Here is a 20,303-nt window from a genome sequence, read left to right on the forward strand (position 1 = left end):
CGGGAGGGGGTCGGCCCGCGGTCTGCTGCAAGGAGCCACTCCGTCCTTTTTCGCTAGGAAGCGGAGCGCCTTCTCTGGGCCCCTGGCACCTCATCTATCGCATGGCCCGCTTTGGGAACTTCTATGAGGACGGAATATTTATGCACGTGACGCTCTCGGAATAAACTAGACAGATGCTCAATAAACGGTCGCCGGTGCTGTCCCTGGGGTCCGGCTGGCAGGCGACAGCGGCGCTCGGCAGGGCGGGCGAGCCGGGGCGCCCAGCTCCCCACTTCGCCCCGGCACCCGCTCCCGGCGACGCGCCCGGCGTCGGCGGGAGGAGCGGATCCTCCGGGATGGGGCTCCTCCCGCGCGGCGCCCGCCCCTCCCCCTCGGGGTTACCTGCAAATAATCCGCTCGGTTTAAATTCAGATCCATGACGGCGGCACGGACGCGCCGGGCAGCGCCGGGCCGGGACAGGAGGGACAGGGGCTGCGGGCCCCCCGGCTTCCGAGGGAAAACGGCCCGGTCCGGGGCGCCCCCTCAGAGAGGCGACCCCAGGCCCAGCGTCGTCGGCCGGGACGCAACCGCGGGCGTCAGGGCAGCGGCGCCCGGCGTGACGTCAGCACGCTCACGTGAGGGGGCGCGGACCAAAGCGAGGCCCCGCCCACTGGCTTAACCTGCTCCAATCGGAGGCGGACAGGGGCTGAGGACTCGGTCCACGGGACCAGAGGAGGGTGGTTTCCAGGGAGACCGGGGACGCAGCCTTGGCCCCACCCCCGCCGCCGTCCCGAGCCGTGTGTGTAGAATTGATGTGAAGCGGAGTAGATTCGGGCCTATGTCTCTGACACTGGAAAGGGTCCCTCAAAAGATTAGGTTCCACGTTATAGGCGTTTGCTTACAGCAGCAGTTCTCAAAACTTTTGGCCTTAGGACCCCTTTACAAAACTCTTACAAATTGTTGAGGACCCCAAAGACCTTTTGTTTATATGAGTTATTTATTGATATTTACCATATGAAAACTGAATATTTAAAAATATATTGAAAATAAACTCATTACATAAATACTTTGATGAAAATAACTATTTCCCAAAATAAAGTACAAGACTAGCATTGTTTGCAAATCTATTTACTTTCCAACTGAATAGTAAACAGGGGAGTCCTGTATCTAGTGCATTCGATCTCTTGATAGATGTGTTATTTTTAACTATATGAAGAAAACTTGGTCCAAATTCAAGTGGTAGTTTTTAAAGTTAGTTGCAATGTGAAACGTGGCTTCCTTATACAACATCCAAAAAATATCATTTGTTAATATCACCACAGATTTCATCAGAAAAGATTTGAAATACTAGAAAGCTGTCAACCTCAGATGGTGCAAATTTTGCAAAACTATAATTTGTGCCTAAAGGCTCAGATTTTAAGCACTGGCAATGAATGTCAATTGTTTTCTTTGAAATGACAAGTTCCCTGCTTGAATTCACAAGAAAGCTCATGACAAATACCTAAGTCTGAATAATCATAATTTTTCAGTCGTGCTTTCAAAAACAAAGTGATCCCCAAGAAAAGCAACAAGTTCAGCTAGCAACACAAATACTAATCACAGAAGTGCTCTTCCTTGAGACAATTAATGTGTGTTGCTATTTTGTAGAAATGTTTTATGCATACTTCGCATATCATACAGTCTATTTTAAAAGGAACATACTCAAGAGGAAGATTTAAAATAATTTTACTGCTCCATAATGAACATTTTAAAGTGAAACTGTTTCCTGCCAACGTGGACATGAAGAATAGAGTAACTACTTGCTCCATACAGTTTGAAGCCACTACTTTGAATGATGTTTAAGTACCAGCAGTATTAACCACCACGGTTTTTATATCATCGGTGCAAATGTCAGCACAGTGAAAAAGATGAATAATATCTTAGTGCTATGAGAATACATAGTTGTAAAAGACCCCCCAAAAAGGCCCCAGGGACTCTCAGATTACTGCTGTTCTATGGTCACCCAGGATCTGACCAAGATCTGACGTTTCTTGATTCATGTCACCAAGATCTGATATTCCTTGATTCATGTCTATTGGTCCTTCCTTAATGCACACAGAGCTCTGCCCACAGATATACTACAGATTAATTAGATACTGTCCCTTTCCTGATTTCTGTGGTTTCTTAGGAGAAAGTTCACAAATAATTGTGAATCAAGAATTAAAGCTCTGAGAAGAGGTGCTTTTTAAGAAAAGAAGTTATTTCCTACAAAGGGATTTGAGGTTTTATGTAGGTTCCAGGGTGTTCCAGACAAGTCTTTTTCTGAGGCTAAAATACCTCTATTAAAATAGACAATAATGCCTTGAGATGGGTTAGCTGTGTAAGAATTGGGGGGAAATATATATTAACTTAGACTCACCAAAAAAAATACAGATAAATTTTAGAAGTAAACTGAAAAACAGCTATTGCGGAGATAGGATAAAATATAATTACACAAAATTTTATAAAATTTAGGGCTTGAAAGGTATATAGATAGATAGGGCCACCACAACAAAGTACCACAAACTGGGTGGCTTAAACAACAGATTTATTTTCTTACGGGATCTCACAGGCTAGGGGTACAAGATCAAGGTGTGAGCAGGGAACCAGAGCGATTTTCTGAGTCGCCTCTTCCTGGCCGCCTCCTCCCTGTGTCCTCCCAGGATCTTCACTCTGCGTCCTAATCTCCTCTTCTGATAAGGACATCTGTCACCTAGGATTAAGGCCCAACCTGATGACCTCCTTTTAATTTAATTATCTCTTTAAAGGTACTGTCTCCAAATATAGGCACATCCTGAAGTACTGGGGGTTAGGACTTCAACATATGAATTTAAGTGTGACACAATTCAGCTCATAACAGAAAGAAACTTGTCTGATCCATAGTGTGTGCTACAGTGGTAGGAAGTGTGGACTTAAAAAAAAAAAAAAATGCCGTCATCTTTATTTTTACTCCAGATTCCAAGGGTCAGAGGCTGAATGTCCCCAGCTGAATCTGACACTTTCACAGCTAACATTTTTCTAACCCCAAATAGGAATATTGCTAAATATTCTATTCCACAGCTACAAACAAAAAACATCCACATTTGGAATCCTAGACAATCCGGTAAGACTGAAAGTGCTGTCTATTATGGAAACTCCCTATCTTTGCTGTTTTAATATAGTAGAGTAATATATGACGATGAAAAAATTCAATATTTTATTCAGATCTGAGGCATAACATAACATACATACAATTTGAAAAACGTTTAAGACAAAGTACTATTTTAGAGAATAGCACGGAAGTTAATGAAATAGTCTACAATGGTAGCAAAAATGTATAAAGTTTTTTTATTAATTTAATTTTTTCAGTCTCCAAAAGTAGAAATTAAGAAATCTTTAAAGAGTTTTATGTAGTTCCATTTAATGTTCATTTTTGTCTTCATGTCTATGAAGCCTTGCTTTGTGAGGGTAATGATTTTTCATGTATTTAACTAGTGTTTAGGACCTATGAAACTATCTTTGAGGTGTGATCACAATTCTTATTCTTATAAGACTTGACAGGAACAGACTGGAGAGAATCAGATGTGAAGCATAATTCTGAGACATTTAAACCAACCTGTTTAAAAAAAAATATTTTGAGTTTTTTATGGTCTGTGAAGATGAGGGAACTTACTGGCCTGTATCCCCTTTCCTATTAAAGTCATGAGCTGTTGTGGAGATTTACCGGTATTCAGCTCAGTTATATAATAAGTTAGATACATCACCATCTATTTTTTGTAGAAAGTATAACCAAATGCTTTTATAAGAAAAAGGATGTCAATCATTGTAAGCAATGATGGCAAGAGAGGCCTCAACGGGAAATAAAGCACACCTGGTACCTGACACATCTTTCCAGGGTCGCGGCCACTGCTTTTCCCTGTTTCTTCCCATAAACACCCCCTCCAAAACTCAGAATGGAGCGAATAGGCAAGACAGGAAGACAGTTGTTGACATCTGGCTTAGCATTAAAGCATCAGAGGCAGAAATTAGGACCAAAACGACATGTAACCCCAGCCTTAAAAAATTCACCACCCCACTCACTAAATTCACATGGCTGAAAAACAGTAAATGAAAATCTAAGACAGCAAGCAAACAGTACATACATTCGAAAAATCTTTAATGTGTTGCTTTGAACGAGTCTATGAAACTTAAATATGTAAATGTAATGATATTTTCCATTAATCCATTTCATTGTTAAGTACTTTCTTCGGGACTCAAAGGTTCTAGGATTATCAGTGATGCCAAAATTTCTAAGAAAATATGACCAAGTCATAGCTGCTTATAAAGTGTTTCTAGTTTCTATTTTTAAAAACGATCCCTTCAGCACTCGGACAAGAGAAGGTGTGCTAGATAGTGATGGCCTTTTTATTTGTTTTTGTATTCTGTTGGCAGTTCAGGTCAGTTGGTTTCGACAACATTTACTGAGCACCTACTATGTACCAGGCACTGTACTAGATGCTAGAGACACGAAGATGAATAAGACATGGTCCCTGTCCCCCAGGAGCTTAGTCTCTTGGAGGCAAACAGGTAGTGCAAAGATGTAGGTGTTTTTTTTTTTTTTTTCTAAAATGGACAAAAATATCAGTAATGTAGTCATACTAGGTCTTTAAATGCAATGGCGTGTCATCGTTTGTAATGTCGAGGTGGACAATGAAAATGAAGACCATTCGCACGCGATAAAATGGTAAAACCATTAAGACCTAACTTTTAAAGATTCACATGATAGAGGCAGTTAATACTGAAAATGTACACCATAGTTTTTCAAGTATTTCATACTTAGAAATATTATTGCCCACATTTGTGCTGTAGTCAAAGCCGCACTCCGGGTTACCGAGTCACACACGCCTCAGCCACTGGGGTGCAGCTTCTCACTGAGTTTATGAATTAGAATGGCTAACTCCTCAGTTGCTTGGCTCTTGTCCTCCAGAAGTTCATAACGGAGGCTGGAGATATCTTGCTTGATTTCTTTTAATTCACCTGTAGTATTTAAAAAAAAAAAACAAAAACATAATTGGCAATTTGCTCTTTGGATTTAGAAAAGAACAGAGTAAAATTTTTGTTATGACTACATTTACCTCCTAAAGTCTCCAAGGTAGTTATTTTAGATTTCTTTTTTTCCTTTAAAATGTTTAAGAAATGTCAGTCTTTAAAAATACACTGACCTTTGAAAAAAGCTATAAAAACAGTCCCTCTGTGTTTTTAATAGTAAAACTCAGCCGCAGTGTTGTGCTGGGGCTCAGCCAACTTCCAGCACAGGGCGACTTCTCCGTTACTGACCTCCAGTCAGGGGACCTCGTTTCTGTGTCCAGGGAGCCCCCAGGATCCCGCAGCCTTAAGGGTTACGGTACAACTGATCAGATTTCCACTTTCTAAACAATGGTCCCATTCCAATCCTGTCTCCCTGAGAATGTTTCTAGGACACTGTGATTGGATTTTGCTGGGTTCATTCATGCTTTCATAGATGTCTTTCCTGCATACACATGTCATTGGATTGACTCCTTTTTGCAAGGGATTCCTTGCATTAACCAGGTGATGGCTTCAAAGCTCATGAACAGTTTTACTCAATTTAGCCCTTTTTCCTCTTATCAGTGCAGCTAAATCTAGTGGCTTCTCATTGGTGCTGAAAGCTACAGTTTCCATTTTTAGTGCAAGTTATTTCTCCAGGTTGACTTCTTTTCAACTCTGGGCTGGAGTTTTGGCCTACACCCGGCCTTTAATGAAAATTTTTTATAGTTCACGTAGATGCCCTGCCTAGGATATACCTGGAAAAATAGACATGTTTAAGTAAAGAGCCAAAAATATAAGTGAAAGGCAAACGAGAAACACAGATGAGAACAATGAGTTAAAGCTTTCTTTCTGGAAAAAAATGTAAAGATTCTTCTGCAGAAACGTGGATTCTGTCTGAGCTAACCATTATTTTACCTGCGCCATTAGAAAAATGGTACCACTCACGGGAACTCAATGAAACAACCCATGTAACAGGGAATTTAAACTCCCCGAGAGACAGCGGTCCCTGCATTCTGAGGATCAGAGCATTCTGAGTGGAGATAAATTGTTTCAGGTTGATATTTTTAATAACTATTTCTTTAAAAAGATAGCATTTTAGAAACGCGACATAAGATTCTCCTGTCGATCTCAGAAGGACCCAGGCTGTGACCTGAGACGGGACTTTTAAAGTGATCTTCAACATGGAGTTTTCCACATTTATTATGTTAGTTGTCAAAGGACGTGCCTCACGTGGGAGAGGCTTACCTTCGTTCACTTCATCGTTCTCTTTGTCTACTTGTGCTTTCAAAACGTATCGTTTTATAAGTCTTTTCATTATTTGCTGTTGGGTGAAAAGAAATGATTACATCACCAACGATACATACAAGTAACCCGGATCCTATTCTCCGAAGGGCCTTACTTACCTGCAAGCAAGCAACTCAAGGAAGAGAGATTTTATATAACGATTTATAGAAGAATCACCCAGGTTTTAGAACTTAACTGTTTGTCACCTCCTGAGGCTTACTGCATGATTCGCACACATGTCCCCATCCCACCCCTGGGAATGGAAGAAGCGGCTTTTTAAAAAAGTTATATTGTAAGGTTTCAATTCATGGTTTCTTTCAACTAACGATTTCTCTTTAAAGTGTACTGACACTACATTATCATCTACAGACACTACCTGGTCTTATTGTTATGAAAAAAAATTGAATATATGCTCAGTATAAAGAAAAAATACAGAAAAAAACAAAAGAGATACACAAAATCATCAATTAATCATCTTCCAAAGATAATCACTGTTGCTATTTTGGTGGCTGTCTGTCCTTCCAATACCCTATCTTTAAATTTTGTATATGTACTAATTACTATGTTTTGTATTTTATGTTTTCTAAATGCTATGTATATTGTTACATTGTATGCTTTCCTAGTATAATAATATATATTGTGAACATATTTCAATCTAAGTAAATGCTTTTGCGGGGTAATTGTTAGCCATGTGGAAAAAGTTACATTGGAGCCCTACTTCATAATGTACACACAAAAAAGAGTTCCATGTGCATCTTAAATGTGAAAGTCAAAGCTTTTAAATCCTCCAAAAGAAAGTATAGCAGAATATATTTATTCAGTGTAGAGCTCGATGGTTTTTAAACAAGATAAAAAATTCTAATTACGATAGAAAATGTTGGCAAAATCAACCTCGTTACAATTAAAACTTCATTAAAACTTCTCTTTATAAAGATACCATAAAAAGTGGAAAGGCAGGCCACAAACTGGAAGGAAATATTGGGGAAGCGCTGTGCAGTCCAGAGGGTGACTTTGGTGGAGTGACGGAAGGAACAGATGTGTCTCCTACACCTTGGGTCTCCGACCAGGTGCGCTGGCATGAGGATGAGTAGACCACCCTGAGAAACAACCTGCCATCATCTTTTAGAGTTGAATATCTGCATAGCCTTTCACCCAGAAAGGCCGTCATTGGTGTAGATCCTGGAGAAACTGCCCCCGTTTGGACCAAGCGACATAAACAACCATGCCTTGCGCAAAACAGCAAGGCAAACGGTAACAATCTAAACAAATATCAACAGGAGAACAGACAAATAGACCACGGTATGTTATACAACACAGTGTCACCGTGTTCTCTAACGCAGTTAAGGAACCACAGCCACGCAACAGTGTAGACGGACCTGAGAAGCCCAACTGCGGAATGAAAAATTCAAGCTGCAGACATCGCCAAGCGTGACACTATTCTTGCGAAGCTCAACGACAAGTGGATCTATAGGATGCATTTTTAGGATTATCTATACACGCGACCAGCCTATGTTTAAAAGAAGTCCAAAGCGAGAGGATGAGAAACCCAAACTTCCAGGTAGAATTACCTCTTAGGTGGCGGCAAGGGTGTGGGCTAGGGAGGAACACCTGCGTAGAGGCCATAATGCTATCATCCCCAGGTAGGAGGTGGCTTCACAGGTGTGTGTGCAGGTAATTATACTTCATAATGTATTATGCGTTACACATCTTCTAGTGCCTGTATCGAGTATCACGTTCAAAGATAATAAAGGAAAGAAAAAAGAAAAAAAAGACCTGAACTCAAATGCAGATATGGTACTCCTCGCTCATCCATGGGGGGCGTGTTCCAAGGATGATTCAAAGCGTCTGTCTGCCTCAGAGAACAAAGACAGATGAAGAGGGGACTCACGCCATCGAAAAGGGAAATCTCATCCAACCAGTGGCAGTAAAACATAAGACCTGTCGAGGTCCGAGGCATGCAGGTCCCAGGACCGACTCTCAGCTTGGTGGATGTTAGCCTGGACTCATTCACTCATTTGCCAAATATTTCTGGAAAGCCAACTCTGCGCCAGGCAGTGAACTAGGTACTGGGGATGCAATGGTGGACACAGTCCCTAATCCAGGGAGACGTCGTTGGAACAATTCTCTATGACAGGTGACCAAAGCAGGGACATGATTAAGTTTAGGGGCCAGAGAAGGCAGATTCCTACAGAAAGAAAATACAAAGGAATGTCTATCAGTCAAAAGTAGCTTGAAGAATAGACTAGTCAGCAAATAATGCTTATCGGAAAGTTAAAATTACATTTCTACCTCACACCATATGCAAAGGAAGAAAAAGAACCAAACGGACAAGATCTAAGGGTGACAAGTAAAAACTTTCAAAGAGGGAAATAGTTCTTGAAAAGGCTAACAGGAAGGCTAAACCATAAAAAAAGACTGATAAAGTTACCTATAGTAAGACAATTTAAAACTTCTGTCCATGAAAGAGAACCAATGCAATGCAACCTTATGTCAAATGGGATTTTCCCATTGGAACTGTCGATAACCCAAAACTGAGGGTGACAAAGGATGCTAAGCATGCCACGGTCTAAGTCCAAGCCTCCACGAGCAGTTGGGGCCAGCCACCTCCCTCAGGGCTTGGTAACAATCGCCAGACTGGAAATGAACTCATAGCCCCGTTTCCTCCTCGCCACCTTTATGTGGAAAACGACTGAGCGGTGGGCAGGATCACGAGCTTTCGAGGTGCCCCTGCCCCAAAGCTAAGGGAAAGGGAAATCCAAGGCAAGCGGTCATAGAGATTAGGGCTGCCTAAACGAAAGGGAGCCTGGCGTCTCGCTCCCGACTGAATGTCTAGTCTAGCGGACTTGCTGAGCTGCTCCTGGAAATTAAGTCGGGGAGGAACAAGAACTGAGACGAGAAAGGAAGAGCCATTGGGCCAACCTGTGGGCTCACTGACAAGCATAAACGTCCGCTGTGCTGGGTGGGGGGCAGTAACGCACAGCGGCGAGGAGCGACAGTCTACTCCATAAGCAGGGCTGGGACGACGGGCTCCCGCCATGCAAAGGGCGACAGCGAGATCCACGCCTCGAGTCAGAGCCGGATCTCCAGGCCGCGGAGCCGTGCGAAGGGGCAGCAGCCCGCACGGCCCGGGCCGAAGGCGAAGGGCCGACGCCTGTGCCGTCTCCTCGGAGCGGGATGGGCTCAGGTCTCACATTCACGTGTCATCCAGCCTGAATTTATTTTTGTAAGTGGCGTGAGACAGTGGTCCAGTTCCGTTCTTTTGCATGTACACGTCCAGTTTTCGCATGGCCGTTTATAAAAGACACTGGCTTTTTTTCTCCCACTGGATAGTCTTGCCTCCTTTGTCATAGATGAATAAGTGTGGGTTTATTTTTGGGCTCTCTATTCTGTTCCATTGATCTCTGTCTCTGTTTTCAGGCCAGTCCCATGCTGGTTTGATTACTATAATTTTGTAGTATAGTTTGAAATCAGGGAGTATGATACCTCCAGCTTTGTTCTTCTTTCTCAAGATTGCTTTGACTATTCAGGGTGTGTGTGTGTGGGTGTGGTTTCATACACATTTTAATACCCTCGATAAGTGTGTGTGTGTGTGTGTGTGTGTGTGTGTGTGTGTGTGTAGAAGCTGGTCAATCAGTCCTCAACTGTTCTTCAGGAAGAATTGTTCGATATGTAGGTTCATATTCGGTGGGAAAGGGTGAGTTTGGGGTCTTCCTACACTGCCATCTTAGCCTCCCTATGTACTTTTAACTTGAACTAATACAGATATTCATGAGCAGGATTCAATCAGAGCCATCTCTCCAAGTCTTTATGTTCTCCAGAAAAATTATCCCCAGGTTTTCAAAAAATTCTTTACACACTCAAAATAAACACCTCAGAATACTATTAATAATTACTGTTAAAATATAAATAACACTGCCGTTGACCAACACATTTTTGGAACTCTTTCTTGCTTTGGACAGGAAATATTCAAATGAATGTAAAACAGATAAGATGATGGATGACCTGATTTGTCGTGGCCACGTTTTTTTTTTTAAGGTGAATGTGACTCGTTTTGAAAATGTGTTAAGTCATATGGCACTGAGTCTTGTTAATAAGGTGAGCAATTCGCCAAATAATGAGAAAATAAGAAAGCATTTTTGGTGCCTTACAAACTAATCATAAAAGTGATTCTTTAGAGATATTCCCAGAGTGCCAAGCTGCGGTAGCACCATCAGAATCAGTCTACCCCAAGGTCACAGCTGTGAAGGAGAAGTCCCCATCACGCAGATTAAGATCTGGGATTTTTTAAAGGTAAATCATAAATTATAATCACACTGCCTAAGACAAAAATCCATAACAACTAAACGAACTGTTGTTATCACTCGCAGAGCTCATGATAAGGAAATTTTATCTAAATAGAATTGAGACATTTATATCTAGTTCAACTGGTATGTACGGGTGCAGCTGATGGAGACTTTTGCCCTCAGAGATCCTCTTTTGCTACCTATCGCTTTTGGGGAGGCACAGACGATTACACCATAGGCACAGGGAATTCTTCTCATTAGGAAAATACGAAATGTATAGAAGTCTGGAGGGGCGTTTAGGAAGGATCATCTCATGTAGCAGCATAACAATTTTCAGCCACAGGAAGTTTGAATTTGACAGTGAATTTAGGCATTTCTCTACTTCTAAATCACTCAAAAGCAACAAGGAGAATAAGAAACAGAAAAAACAAACAAACTCCTTCTATAATGAAACTTAGAGGTATGCACACTTCCTTTTTTTAAATATATATAAACAGGTCACTACATGTAAAAAGATGGTCAAGTTCATTCATGATAAAGAATGGGAAGTAAACCTACACTGTGATACCGTTGTTACCTATCCGGTCAAAATAAAGATCTCTGGTAACATACTAGTGGAAAATTAAGGAGGAAATGGGCACTCTCATACATTTATTTTAAGAATGTAAATTGGCACAAATGCCAACAAAATCAATTTGATAATAAAAAATTAGAATACACATATGTTTTAACCAGACACTGCTATAGATTTTCACATGTTTCAAATGTCATTTAAACAAGGTTACTTTCTACAGTATGGCTTGTAAGAGCTAAATCCTGGTAGTGTTCTCTATTTCCAGCAACCGAAGACTGATCGATTAAGTATGACCATACAATGGAATATAATAGAAGCATTAAAAAGTAAGGCATTGGCACTCAGCGTGGCAAGCAATTCTGCAGAATTTGCTGCCTCCAAGAAAATTGTATGAAGAGGACTATGGCCATCTGTTGTCACCCCCACACATGACAAATTCCTGACCCCCATTCCTGGGATCCTGTACACACAAGAGATCTAAAGATTTGATCATTGAAAATGATCGGATTGATGTAAAATAAAGGACTATCACCTCTTCTGCGTTGGGGGATAGTGTTCAAATGTCATGCCCAGTATCAAAATGCAAAAGATGTTTTCGAGGAGTACTGAGGAAACGGGGTAGCCTCAGAATGCATTCGGAAAATGGACTGCCTGAGAAGTGTGCCGGCGTTGTTTTCCAAGCAGACCACTTCTCTGACTGCTTTCTCCAGCCCAAGGGACACCGGAAGTGTCCCCTGACGACTGTGGCAAGGCGCCACTCAATGCCACAAAGGAACTCTTCTTCCTCAACCAAAAAAAAAAAAAAAAATGCCCACCAACTAACATATCATTTTCTCTATTCTATCCTCATAGTACATCCGAAGAATCTCATTCTACTCACTAATTTCCCCCTCTCTCTCTCTCTCTCAATCTCTCTCTCTCTCTCTCTCTCTCTCTCTCACACACACACACACACATACACACAGACATATGGAATTACAAACAGATAAAGAGATATGTGTAATGAACGCTTACCTGATAACGTGTTGGCTGATTGAGAATGCTGTTAAAACTGTGTGATTCAAAAACTCTTGAGTTAGACTGAGTGAAGAGGTTTAACTAGGAAAAAATACAATTAACCTAGTAAATCAGAATACATTCATTTGGAAATCAAAAGCATAACCTATTTTATCCTCCTTAATAACACTTCTGGAGTCAACATTTCCAAGGAACACGTTGTGGGTGTTCAGTTTCATTAAGTGATTTTATTTCCAAAGGCAAAAATTAGCGTGAGCAAAAATGGTCACGTCTGTCAATGCAATAGCAGCGTGAACTGTAATAAAACCACTTAACCGAAAACCCATTTTATTTAATTTTTTTCTGAAAAAATATTGTTAAAAGTTGGCTCGTGCTGAACGTGATGGCTCCTGGGGACCTTGCCTACTTTGTCAGAACAGATTCCTGGCGCCCAGAAGGCCAAGCTGCAGACGAGCGTTCCTCCCCTGCCCTGGAGCAGAACTGGCGGCCAATTCGGCTGGTATCACTTAGAATTCTGGAACCCTAAAGCGTTTGCCCAAATAACGCCTCTTCCCAGGGATCTGGGCCTTCTACTGAGCCGTTTCGCAACTTTGGAGAGATCTGGCCTAAAGAGTCTTGCTTTTCTTTTCTCTTCTCTCGCTCTTTTTGAGGTTTAACTTTGGGCAGGTAGGGAAGGAAGCTGGAGGCGCATGCGCGGATGAGCGGGGCCTGCCTCTTTTCCACGGGCAAGCCGCCTCCTGCACGGTGGGGTGCAAAGGCAGGGCCCCAGATCCAAACATCTGCATGCCCCCAGCCCCACCGGGCCATGACTCCGGAGCTGTGGGCGCTGGGCAGGAGGAAGCGGCCGCCACTCTGGCCTGGCGAGGCGCCGGGAGCCCGGGCGCCACTGGGGGTCAGTATCCGACCACAGAGGAGCCCAAAACCCTGCTGGAGGCTCCGCCCCTCCGGAGAAAGAAAAGCAGAAACGTGTTTCTCCAAAAGAACATTTTTTTTTTTTTTTTACTAAATCCAGCACACAGAGCATCTAGGTACATAAATAAGATTAAAGAGATTTCAACAGCTCTGCACGTAATTAAAAAACAAATAAATAACATGGACATGGCAGTTTTTAGCCAGGTGTTCGCCACGGGGGAGCCGAGGGGCGGGGCTCCCGAAAGACCAGCGCGCGGGCGCCTTGGCGGGCCGGGCGCCCCGCACCCCCAACGCCTGCCTTCTGCGCGACCTGACGGTTGGCATTATGACTCCTCCGGGAATGAAGTCAGGGGCGTCGGCCCGAAAGTGACTTTAAGGTGCCAGGGGCAAGAGCTGCGCGTTTCCACGCTCGAGAGGCTTCCTTTCGAAACCATACAGGCCCAGTTCCTAAGTCTGCAGAGGAACAAAGGCGGTTCGGCAGTAGTGGGGCTTGCCCAAGGGGACAGTGAGGGTCTGGCCCCCGTAGGAGACCAGCCACCTGCAGCCGAAGGTGCGGCCCACTCCGCCCTGGGCAGCCCGTGTGCGTAACCGTAAGGGCTTCGGCTGTCTAACTCCAGAAGGTGGGACCAAGAGTCATGCCCACCTCGCCAGCCCCGCGAGCTGCACACAGGCGGCCGAGCCCTCTGTGAGCCCGGCCAGAGGAGGGGCATTGATGCTGGTCAGGCGGGGACTCTGCACACCGCACCTCGTCCTCGCAAGGGCCCTACGACCTCTTCTCTTTCCCAGGAGACACTAAGGCTCAGAGCGAGGAAGCGCCTCATCTGCGGCCCGTGCCAACAAGCCGTAAGCGCCAGCATTCAAAGCCAGGCCCAGCGCCAGGACTCTCCCCTGTGTGATACTGCTGCCCACCGGGCACGGGCAAGGTGGCCTTTGAAACGCATGTCACCTAACAGCCTGAGGGCCCGAATGCAGGTCAGAGAAAAAAAAAGGTGTAAGAGGCCACCTCCTTAAAAGAATAGAATGCCGTTGGTGTTACAAATTTTGGAAAGGCACATCTATTTTAAAAAGTGAGAAATTTAAATAAAAATAAATAAAAAGTGAGAGATTTAAATTGCCCTAATCCGGCCCTTTCCCCCACTTCGACCGAGAAGAAACATCCGGCTCTCTGCTCAGGAAGGCCTGTGCTTTGCAGAGACGACCTTGCTATCCCAGGGCTCCCGGCATATAACAGGTCGTTTCTGCAACGTCAGGCAAAAATTATACTCCACCCCACACACTGGCTCCTGTCTGCCTCGACCCCTATCATTTGCGGTTCTGCTCACGTCCTTCTGTCTCCGATACCAATTCTATCTCTGAAAATTAAGCTCATGATAATAAAGTGCTATCATCGAACTCACCTCTGCCTGTCGATGAGTTTGACTCAACTAGGACGATCTGAGGACAAACCACTCTTGATTATTTATAAAAGGGGTGTTTATGGTTAATATTTGAGGACATTCTTAGGCCTGTATCGACTATATCACACTGAAGGAAAAAAGACTACCTGGCCCAATAAAGGGTTTCTGCAAATTAGAAGAATTCGGTGGTGGCGAACTATACATACAACTAAGAGGAAAATGTGAGGTTACAACCATTTAACTTCAGAAAAACAGTTGAGAAGCATGGAAGGCAAATAACGAAGTGTTTTCTAACAGTAACTGTTTTTCTTTTAACAAGTTAAAGAAGTTCTTTGTTTTTAATCTGGTAGTTTATGTGAAATTATGACCAAAAGCAAGGCACAGACCAAGTGACATCCTGAAACATGATGACGATAGTATCAGACTATGAAAGACCATGGAGTGGACGGTCACTTTCAACATCTTCTAAGTTCACCCATCAAAATTACTGGACGGACGTGGAAGGACGGGGGGAGAGACAGACGGGCGGGCATCCCGCGGCTGCGGGTCCGCTTCCGACACTCACCCTGGACTTCGAGTTCCCCATGCCCATTTCGATGTCCTTCTGCAGCCTTCTCCGTCTGCATTTGGAAAAGTTCAGGATCCGCATGATGAGATACACAAACGACTTGGGACTGGGAACCAGGCTGAAGGGTGGAGGTAACGTTTTGCCATCGTCGAAATAAGATAGCCAAAGCTTCGAACGAGCAAACTTCCATTCGACATCACTGTCATCCTGTGTCACAAGATAGAAGAGCAGTAACGACTCATTTTAAAAACTAAATATTCTAGTAAACGATTCCAGTAGGGTTTTATGAGCCTGCATTATGCTTTTGACATAGATAAGTGACTTATATACATTTATCTGCATCAAATCTATTGGCCTATGTAATGTTCTGAGCCTTGTTTTTTTTTTTAAAAAAAAAAAAAAATTCTCTTCTGTTTGCTTCTGTCAGTCCCTGCTGAAATTTAACCAGAATTTCCAGTCCGCCACGCAAAACCAAAGAAAAACACAAGGAAAATTCAGAGTCTAGGAAGGATGAAAAGATGAATTCCTCCCTCCCCAGCCCACTGAGCCTGCAGACCCAAGGACAGCTCCCCACGCCCTCCCCGCCCGCCCTCCGCATCCAGACCCATCCGAGCGAAGGGCGCAAGAAGGAAAACTGCACTTTGGCGTTTATGTGTCTGACATATGTCCTCGAAGGCCACGGAAGGCCTTCAGCGGCCTATTCCTGTCTTAAATCTTTTATCCTCGGTGCCGCTCCATGGTGATGGGTGTGACCATCCTAAGCGGGAGAAAGGCTGGAGAGGAGAAATGAAGAGGGGGCCCGCAGGCAGAGGAAGCTGGCTCACGCACGTCACGGTCCCCAGACTGCCACTGTCACGCCCGAGCAGGTGTGCGGAACACCACACTGCTCATTTCCGGAGGACCTAACTTCCGCTTTGGGAACACCGCCTTACGCATTTCTAAAACAGACACGGACACTCAGTGGACTTCACAGACAGCAAGGCACTGAAAAGATCCCGAACGCCAAACCGGAGGACAAAAGGACATGGATACACCGACGACAGACGGCTCCGAACCAGCCCGATGCAAAACAAAGTGATTTCCAGGACGTGAACACTTCCGACTGGTTTGAAGAACATCATCACGTTTGCCAGACGCCTGGGGATTTTTTGACCAGGGCCTTTCGGATGGTCAGCTGGCTGATCTGGCAGTGAATAGGACCCCTATGGCCAACGCTTCTTCTAGCCGCTCATGTCAAAACCTCCGAAATACACCCCGAGAGAAGGCGCAGTGGTGGTCAATTCTGACTGCGCTCCTCGAAGCCCCTGCGAGGTGTGTGCCTACCCACGAGACGGAAGACCCAGAGACAGGCCCAGGCCCTCCCTGCCTGGTGTTACATATCATAAGTTCTGGTTAAATTCCCACAGGTCCTCCGTGCACGGGCTGGAGCTCCCTCGCGGGGCACCGGCGCGGATGCGTCACACCGTTTACAACGAGATGGCAGGGACGGACAGGGCGGACGAGCGACGGGTTTACCTCGATTTCTTGATAGGAGCTGTTAATCATGGCGATCAGCATGTTGAGCAGAACGACCACCATGGTCACATTGTATATTCCATAAAGGACGTATCCGATATTCTCTATGAATTTGTGGTCATATTTGAGCACAACGGAAGTCACTTCGGACAGCCCGAATATGGACCAAAACAAAGTCTTGAAACTTTCTTCTACCCTGTTGAAAGAATAAGGTCCACAGTAAGGAAATGTACGGTTCTCAGTACTAAAAAGTCAAGAGTAAACACAAGTCAGGGTCTGTGCAGATGGAAAACACCTTCATAAAACACCATCATCATAAACCCAGAGGAGGATCATTTTATCATAACATTTAGTAGAAATGTTGCCCTCTTGGGATTTCAGGAACTTGTCACTAAATGGTGCCGATGGCCAGCTTTTCTGAATGTTAGCATCGAGTGACAAGTCTCTGAACTCATCAGGGGAAAGCCAAAGTCAGGCCAGAGCCTTCTAGAAGGATGCAAGTTTGGGGTTTGATTTCGTAGGTGGCTTAGAAATTTAAATCAGGTGTTCTGGAGTAGAACGAGGTCGGAATTTAAATTATATATCCGCTTCGAAAAAAGGAAGCAGCAACATATTTCTGGCAGCATGGCAGTGGGGAGGGACGAGGGTGCCCCAAATACCCATCCGCGGGGTGTGGCGACGTCGATCCGCGACATCCACACAACGGGACACTACGCAGCCACAGATCTGTCTTCATGTGGTTACGTAAAATGATACCTGAGCTATGTTCTTAAGTGAAAAATAAGATGCGGCAAGTGTGAAATAGTCCACCATTTGAATAAAAAAAAAGTGGGGTACACAACTACTTATATTCTTGTTTATGCAAAATATAGCTCAGAAAGCACCCCCAAATTCCTTGCTCCTGGGAACTACGGAGCACTGAGAGCCTGGGGTCCAAGGTGCGAAGGAGGGGGCAGGTTCGTCGCCGTGGGCGCTCCACACGAATTTTCCGTCACGAGAATGTATCACCTAGCTTACGTCGTCCTCATGATGACCCGATTTAAACCCTTCCGTGCTGATTTTAACAATCGGGAAACTGACGCAGAGAAATAAATGCTCATGATGTCACCAAAGGCCGCGCCGCTCGTGCACCGCGGAGACTGTGTTCGCACTCAGGCCTGCCTGATCACCCAGCCTGCGTTCTTCCCCCGACCTCGTGGTGCCTCGGCCTCACACAGAACCACGAGGAAAGTGTAAAAGATGAAGCGAGTTCTGGCTGGATTCCGAGGGGCGGGCCTACGTGCTGGGTCTCTGGGCCCTTCCCCGCTGGGATTAAACAGGTTCCTTCCTTCCTTCCTTAGGATCGAGTGACCTTCAGTTATCTTTCCCCCCACGACCTGCTCTACGTGAACTGTTTGAGAAAATTCATTTCCAAACAACCTCGACGTCTGCAAGGGCTTGAGGTTTTATTTTAGTCTACAGGGAACTTACGGAACGTCTAGCTGGTTTCTAGCAGAGCATCACAGGGTACAAATGGGGGGTAGGGGGCGGGGAAGGCCCATGATCTTCCCAGCTGCAAGGACCACAGTACAGACAGAGGGCCCACCCCTGAGGCAACTAAACCCCGATGGGTGGGAGCGAATCTCACAATCAGGATGTCTCCATGCTGAGGGAATTTAAAAGGACGAAGACTAAGGAGGCGTAGTCAAGGAAGACTGCCTGGGGGAGGTGAGTCTCCAGTACAGAAACCAGCAGGACGTGGGGAAGGGAGCCATGCCACCCTGACGGCGGGCCGTGCACCCTCAGCGGGAATTTCTTCTTACTCGGCTCCCACACTGATTCATGATGCATTGCATAAGAGCCGATGCTTCTTTTTTTGAAACAACGGTTATGGCTACAAAATGTTGAAACTGAATTGAATGTCACACATAATGTAAAGCAACATCGCTATTAAACATTTGTTACCCGACTCTCTCAAAATAGCCAATTTCATCTAGGATTTTCAAATTCCGACTCATTCCGTGGTCAAATGCTCCTGAAACGTGGAGGGAGGGGCCCCCACAGTGACCTAGTCACGTGCAGGCTCTGACTGGGTCCCACGGGGTTGCTTCCTGCTCTCAGAAACACCTTTCTTACAGTCCCTGAAAACGTTCCCTTCTCCTCATGGCACCTTTTTAAAAAGCAGACGTCTTACTTACGTGGTAAACGCAGCATTTACTTTAGCCCCAAGGTAGTAAGAGTAAAGTATGAACATGCCGATCATGAAGGCGAGAAACACCATAATAAAGAGGACCATGAACTTGAAGATGTCCTTCACGGTCCTGCCGAGGGAGATCTGCAGGGGGCCGAAGCTCTCATTGGCCGGGAGGATGTAGGCGATCCGGGAGAAGCTGAGTACCACGGCGATGGCGTAGAGGCCTTCGGAGATGATCTGAGGGTCGGAAGGGAGCCACTTATCCCTGGCTGGAGTGAGGGAGGGAGAGGGAGAGAGAGAGGCTGTCAATGGAACTGTCTAGTCACTGCTAACTAGGCAAAAGCTATACCTTAAATAGGATCTTAAGTCAAAAAATTACATCTAAGTAACAGTCTGGGCACTATTTGTCATGTTAAAGCCAGAAACATATGAATTCCACATCCACGTGAATTATTTCAGTGGAGGAAACGATATTATAAAGGTACTGAGCTGACTTCACATTGAGGAGACCAAGAATAAAGTACGAAAGATGAAGAAAGCGATTGAACACTTCGCTGGACACGGACTGGATCGGGATGACCAGGCCCCGACTGGTTCGCCCCGTCGGTCACTGCATTTATTGACCGCCTGGCTTGTCATCCTACGGGCTTGATGGGCACACACTTCTTTGCCATATTTATTTTGTGGGGAAATCCGTTCAGGTCCCGGTTTATGCAGGTAAAACGTCACGAGAAGTGGGGATGTCGCTGAGACACAACAGCACTGCCCACGGGCACCCCGACGTACGCCTGGGACCTGCACGCTGCTACCGCGGTGCAGAGTTTGGGGGTGTAGATTCTAAGTGAGGACCCCGACCCTCCTTTCAGGGTCACTTAGCACGTTCACGACAGACCGGCCTCCTTTTCCTGAAGGTCGGAGAAGCCACGTGTGGTCAATTCTGCGTGACTGGGCCACTCCCAGGAGCGGGCCCGCACCACGGACATTCGCGACAGCGGACGCGAGCGCCTGCGGAGCGTCTGGCGCCAGACCTCGCGCGGCTCGGGGCGGACTCCCAGCGCGCATGGACCGCGTCCACACGCCGCCCGCCCTCAGCACGACGGGACCGCGTCGCGCCCACACGGCGCGTGGCTTCGCTCTCAGAACACGCGTGAGCGCCGCGCCCGAGGTTCCTGATCGGCGAACGAGGGCGGGACCGTAATTTCTAAAACCTTTTCCAGACCGCGAAGGTTGGGTGGCTGGGCGAGCCTTCGCGCGCCGTGGACCCCGCACTCTCGAGGTCACTGTGCAGCTGCTGAGCGTCTCTGCGCTTCGCCTGGGCGCAGTGAGGCGCCTTTTGTCATTTTGTCCCTCGAACCTCGGGGACTCATCTTCCACTTTATCGAGTTATTTCCCCTCCCTAATTGAGACAGCTCCGTGTCCCCTGAGGGTACATTAGAGTAAGCTACGCTGCGAGGCTTAAAGGCGGATTTCTTACACCTCGCAGCACCTTGTTTCATAGATGTGAAAACCAGGGCACAGAGGGTTTAATTAACTTGAATGAAGTCACACAGCAGGGAGC

At 45.4% G+C, this 20,303-nt stretch overlaps 2 protein-coding genes across 3 annotated transcripts in view; both read right to left on the reverse strand.

Moving 5' to 3' along the window:
• BBS7 (Bardet-Biedl syndrome 7) overlaps positions 1–588 on the reverse strand; it is a 30,819-nt gene extending 30,231 nt beyond the window's left edge. For both annotated transcript variants that reach the window (XR_004954830.1, XM_036233448.1), the window contains exon 1: positions 382–588. Coding sequence is in view for 1 of the 2 variants with exons in the window: in XM_036233448.1 (XP_036089341.1) it covers positions 382–417 (36 nt within the window). In the remaining variant the exon portion in view is untranslated. The remainder of the gene's footprint in view (positions 1–381) is intronic.
• Positions 589–4,359: 3,771 nt separating this feature from the next.
• The window catches only part of TRPC3 (transient receptor potential cation channel subfamily C member 3), a 50,609-nt gene continuing 34,665 nt past the window's right edge, over positions 4,360–20,303 (reverse strand). The window contains exons 7-12 of the mRNA XM_016165607.2: positions 18,750–19,014; positions 16,573–16,768; positions 15,055–15,264; positions 12,178–12,261; positions 6,268–6,343; positions 4,360–4,992 (exon numbers count right to left, since the gene is read on the reverse strand). Coding sequence (XP_016021093.2) covers positions 4,862–4,992; positions 6,268–6,343; positions 12,178–12,261; positions 15,055–15,264; positions 16,573–16,768; positions 18,750–19,014 — 962 coding nt within the window. The 3' untranslated portion in view covers positions 4,360–4,861. The remainder of the gene's footprint in view (positions 4,993–6,267; positions 6,344–12,177; positions 12,262–15,054; positions 15,265–16,572; positions 16,769–18,749; positions 19,015–20,303) is intronic.

Source organism: Rousettus aegyptiacus, unplaced genomic scaffold (genome assembly GCF_014176215.1).
Source record: "Rousettus aegyptiacus isolate mRouAeg1 unplaced genomic scaffold, mRouAeg1.p scaffold_m13_p_16, whole genome shotgun sequence".
NCBI classification, from domain to species: domain Eukaryota; kingdom Metazoa; phylum Chordata; class Mammalia; order Chiroptera; family Pteropodidae; genus Rousettus; species Rousettus aegyptiacus.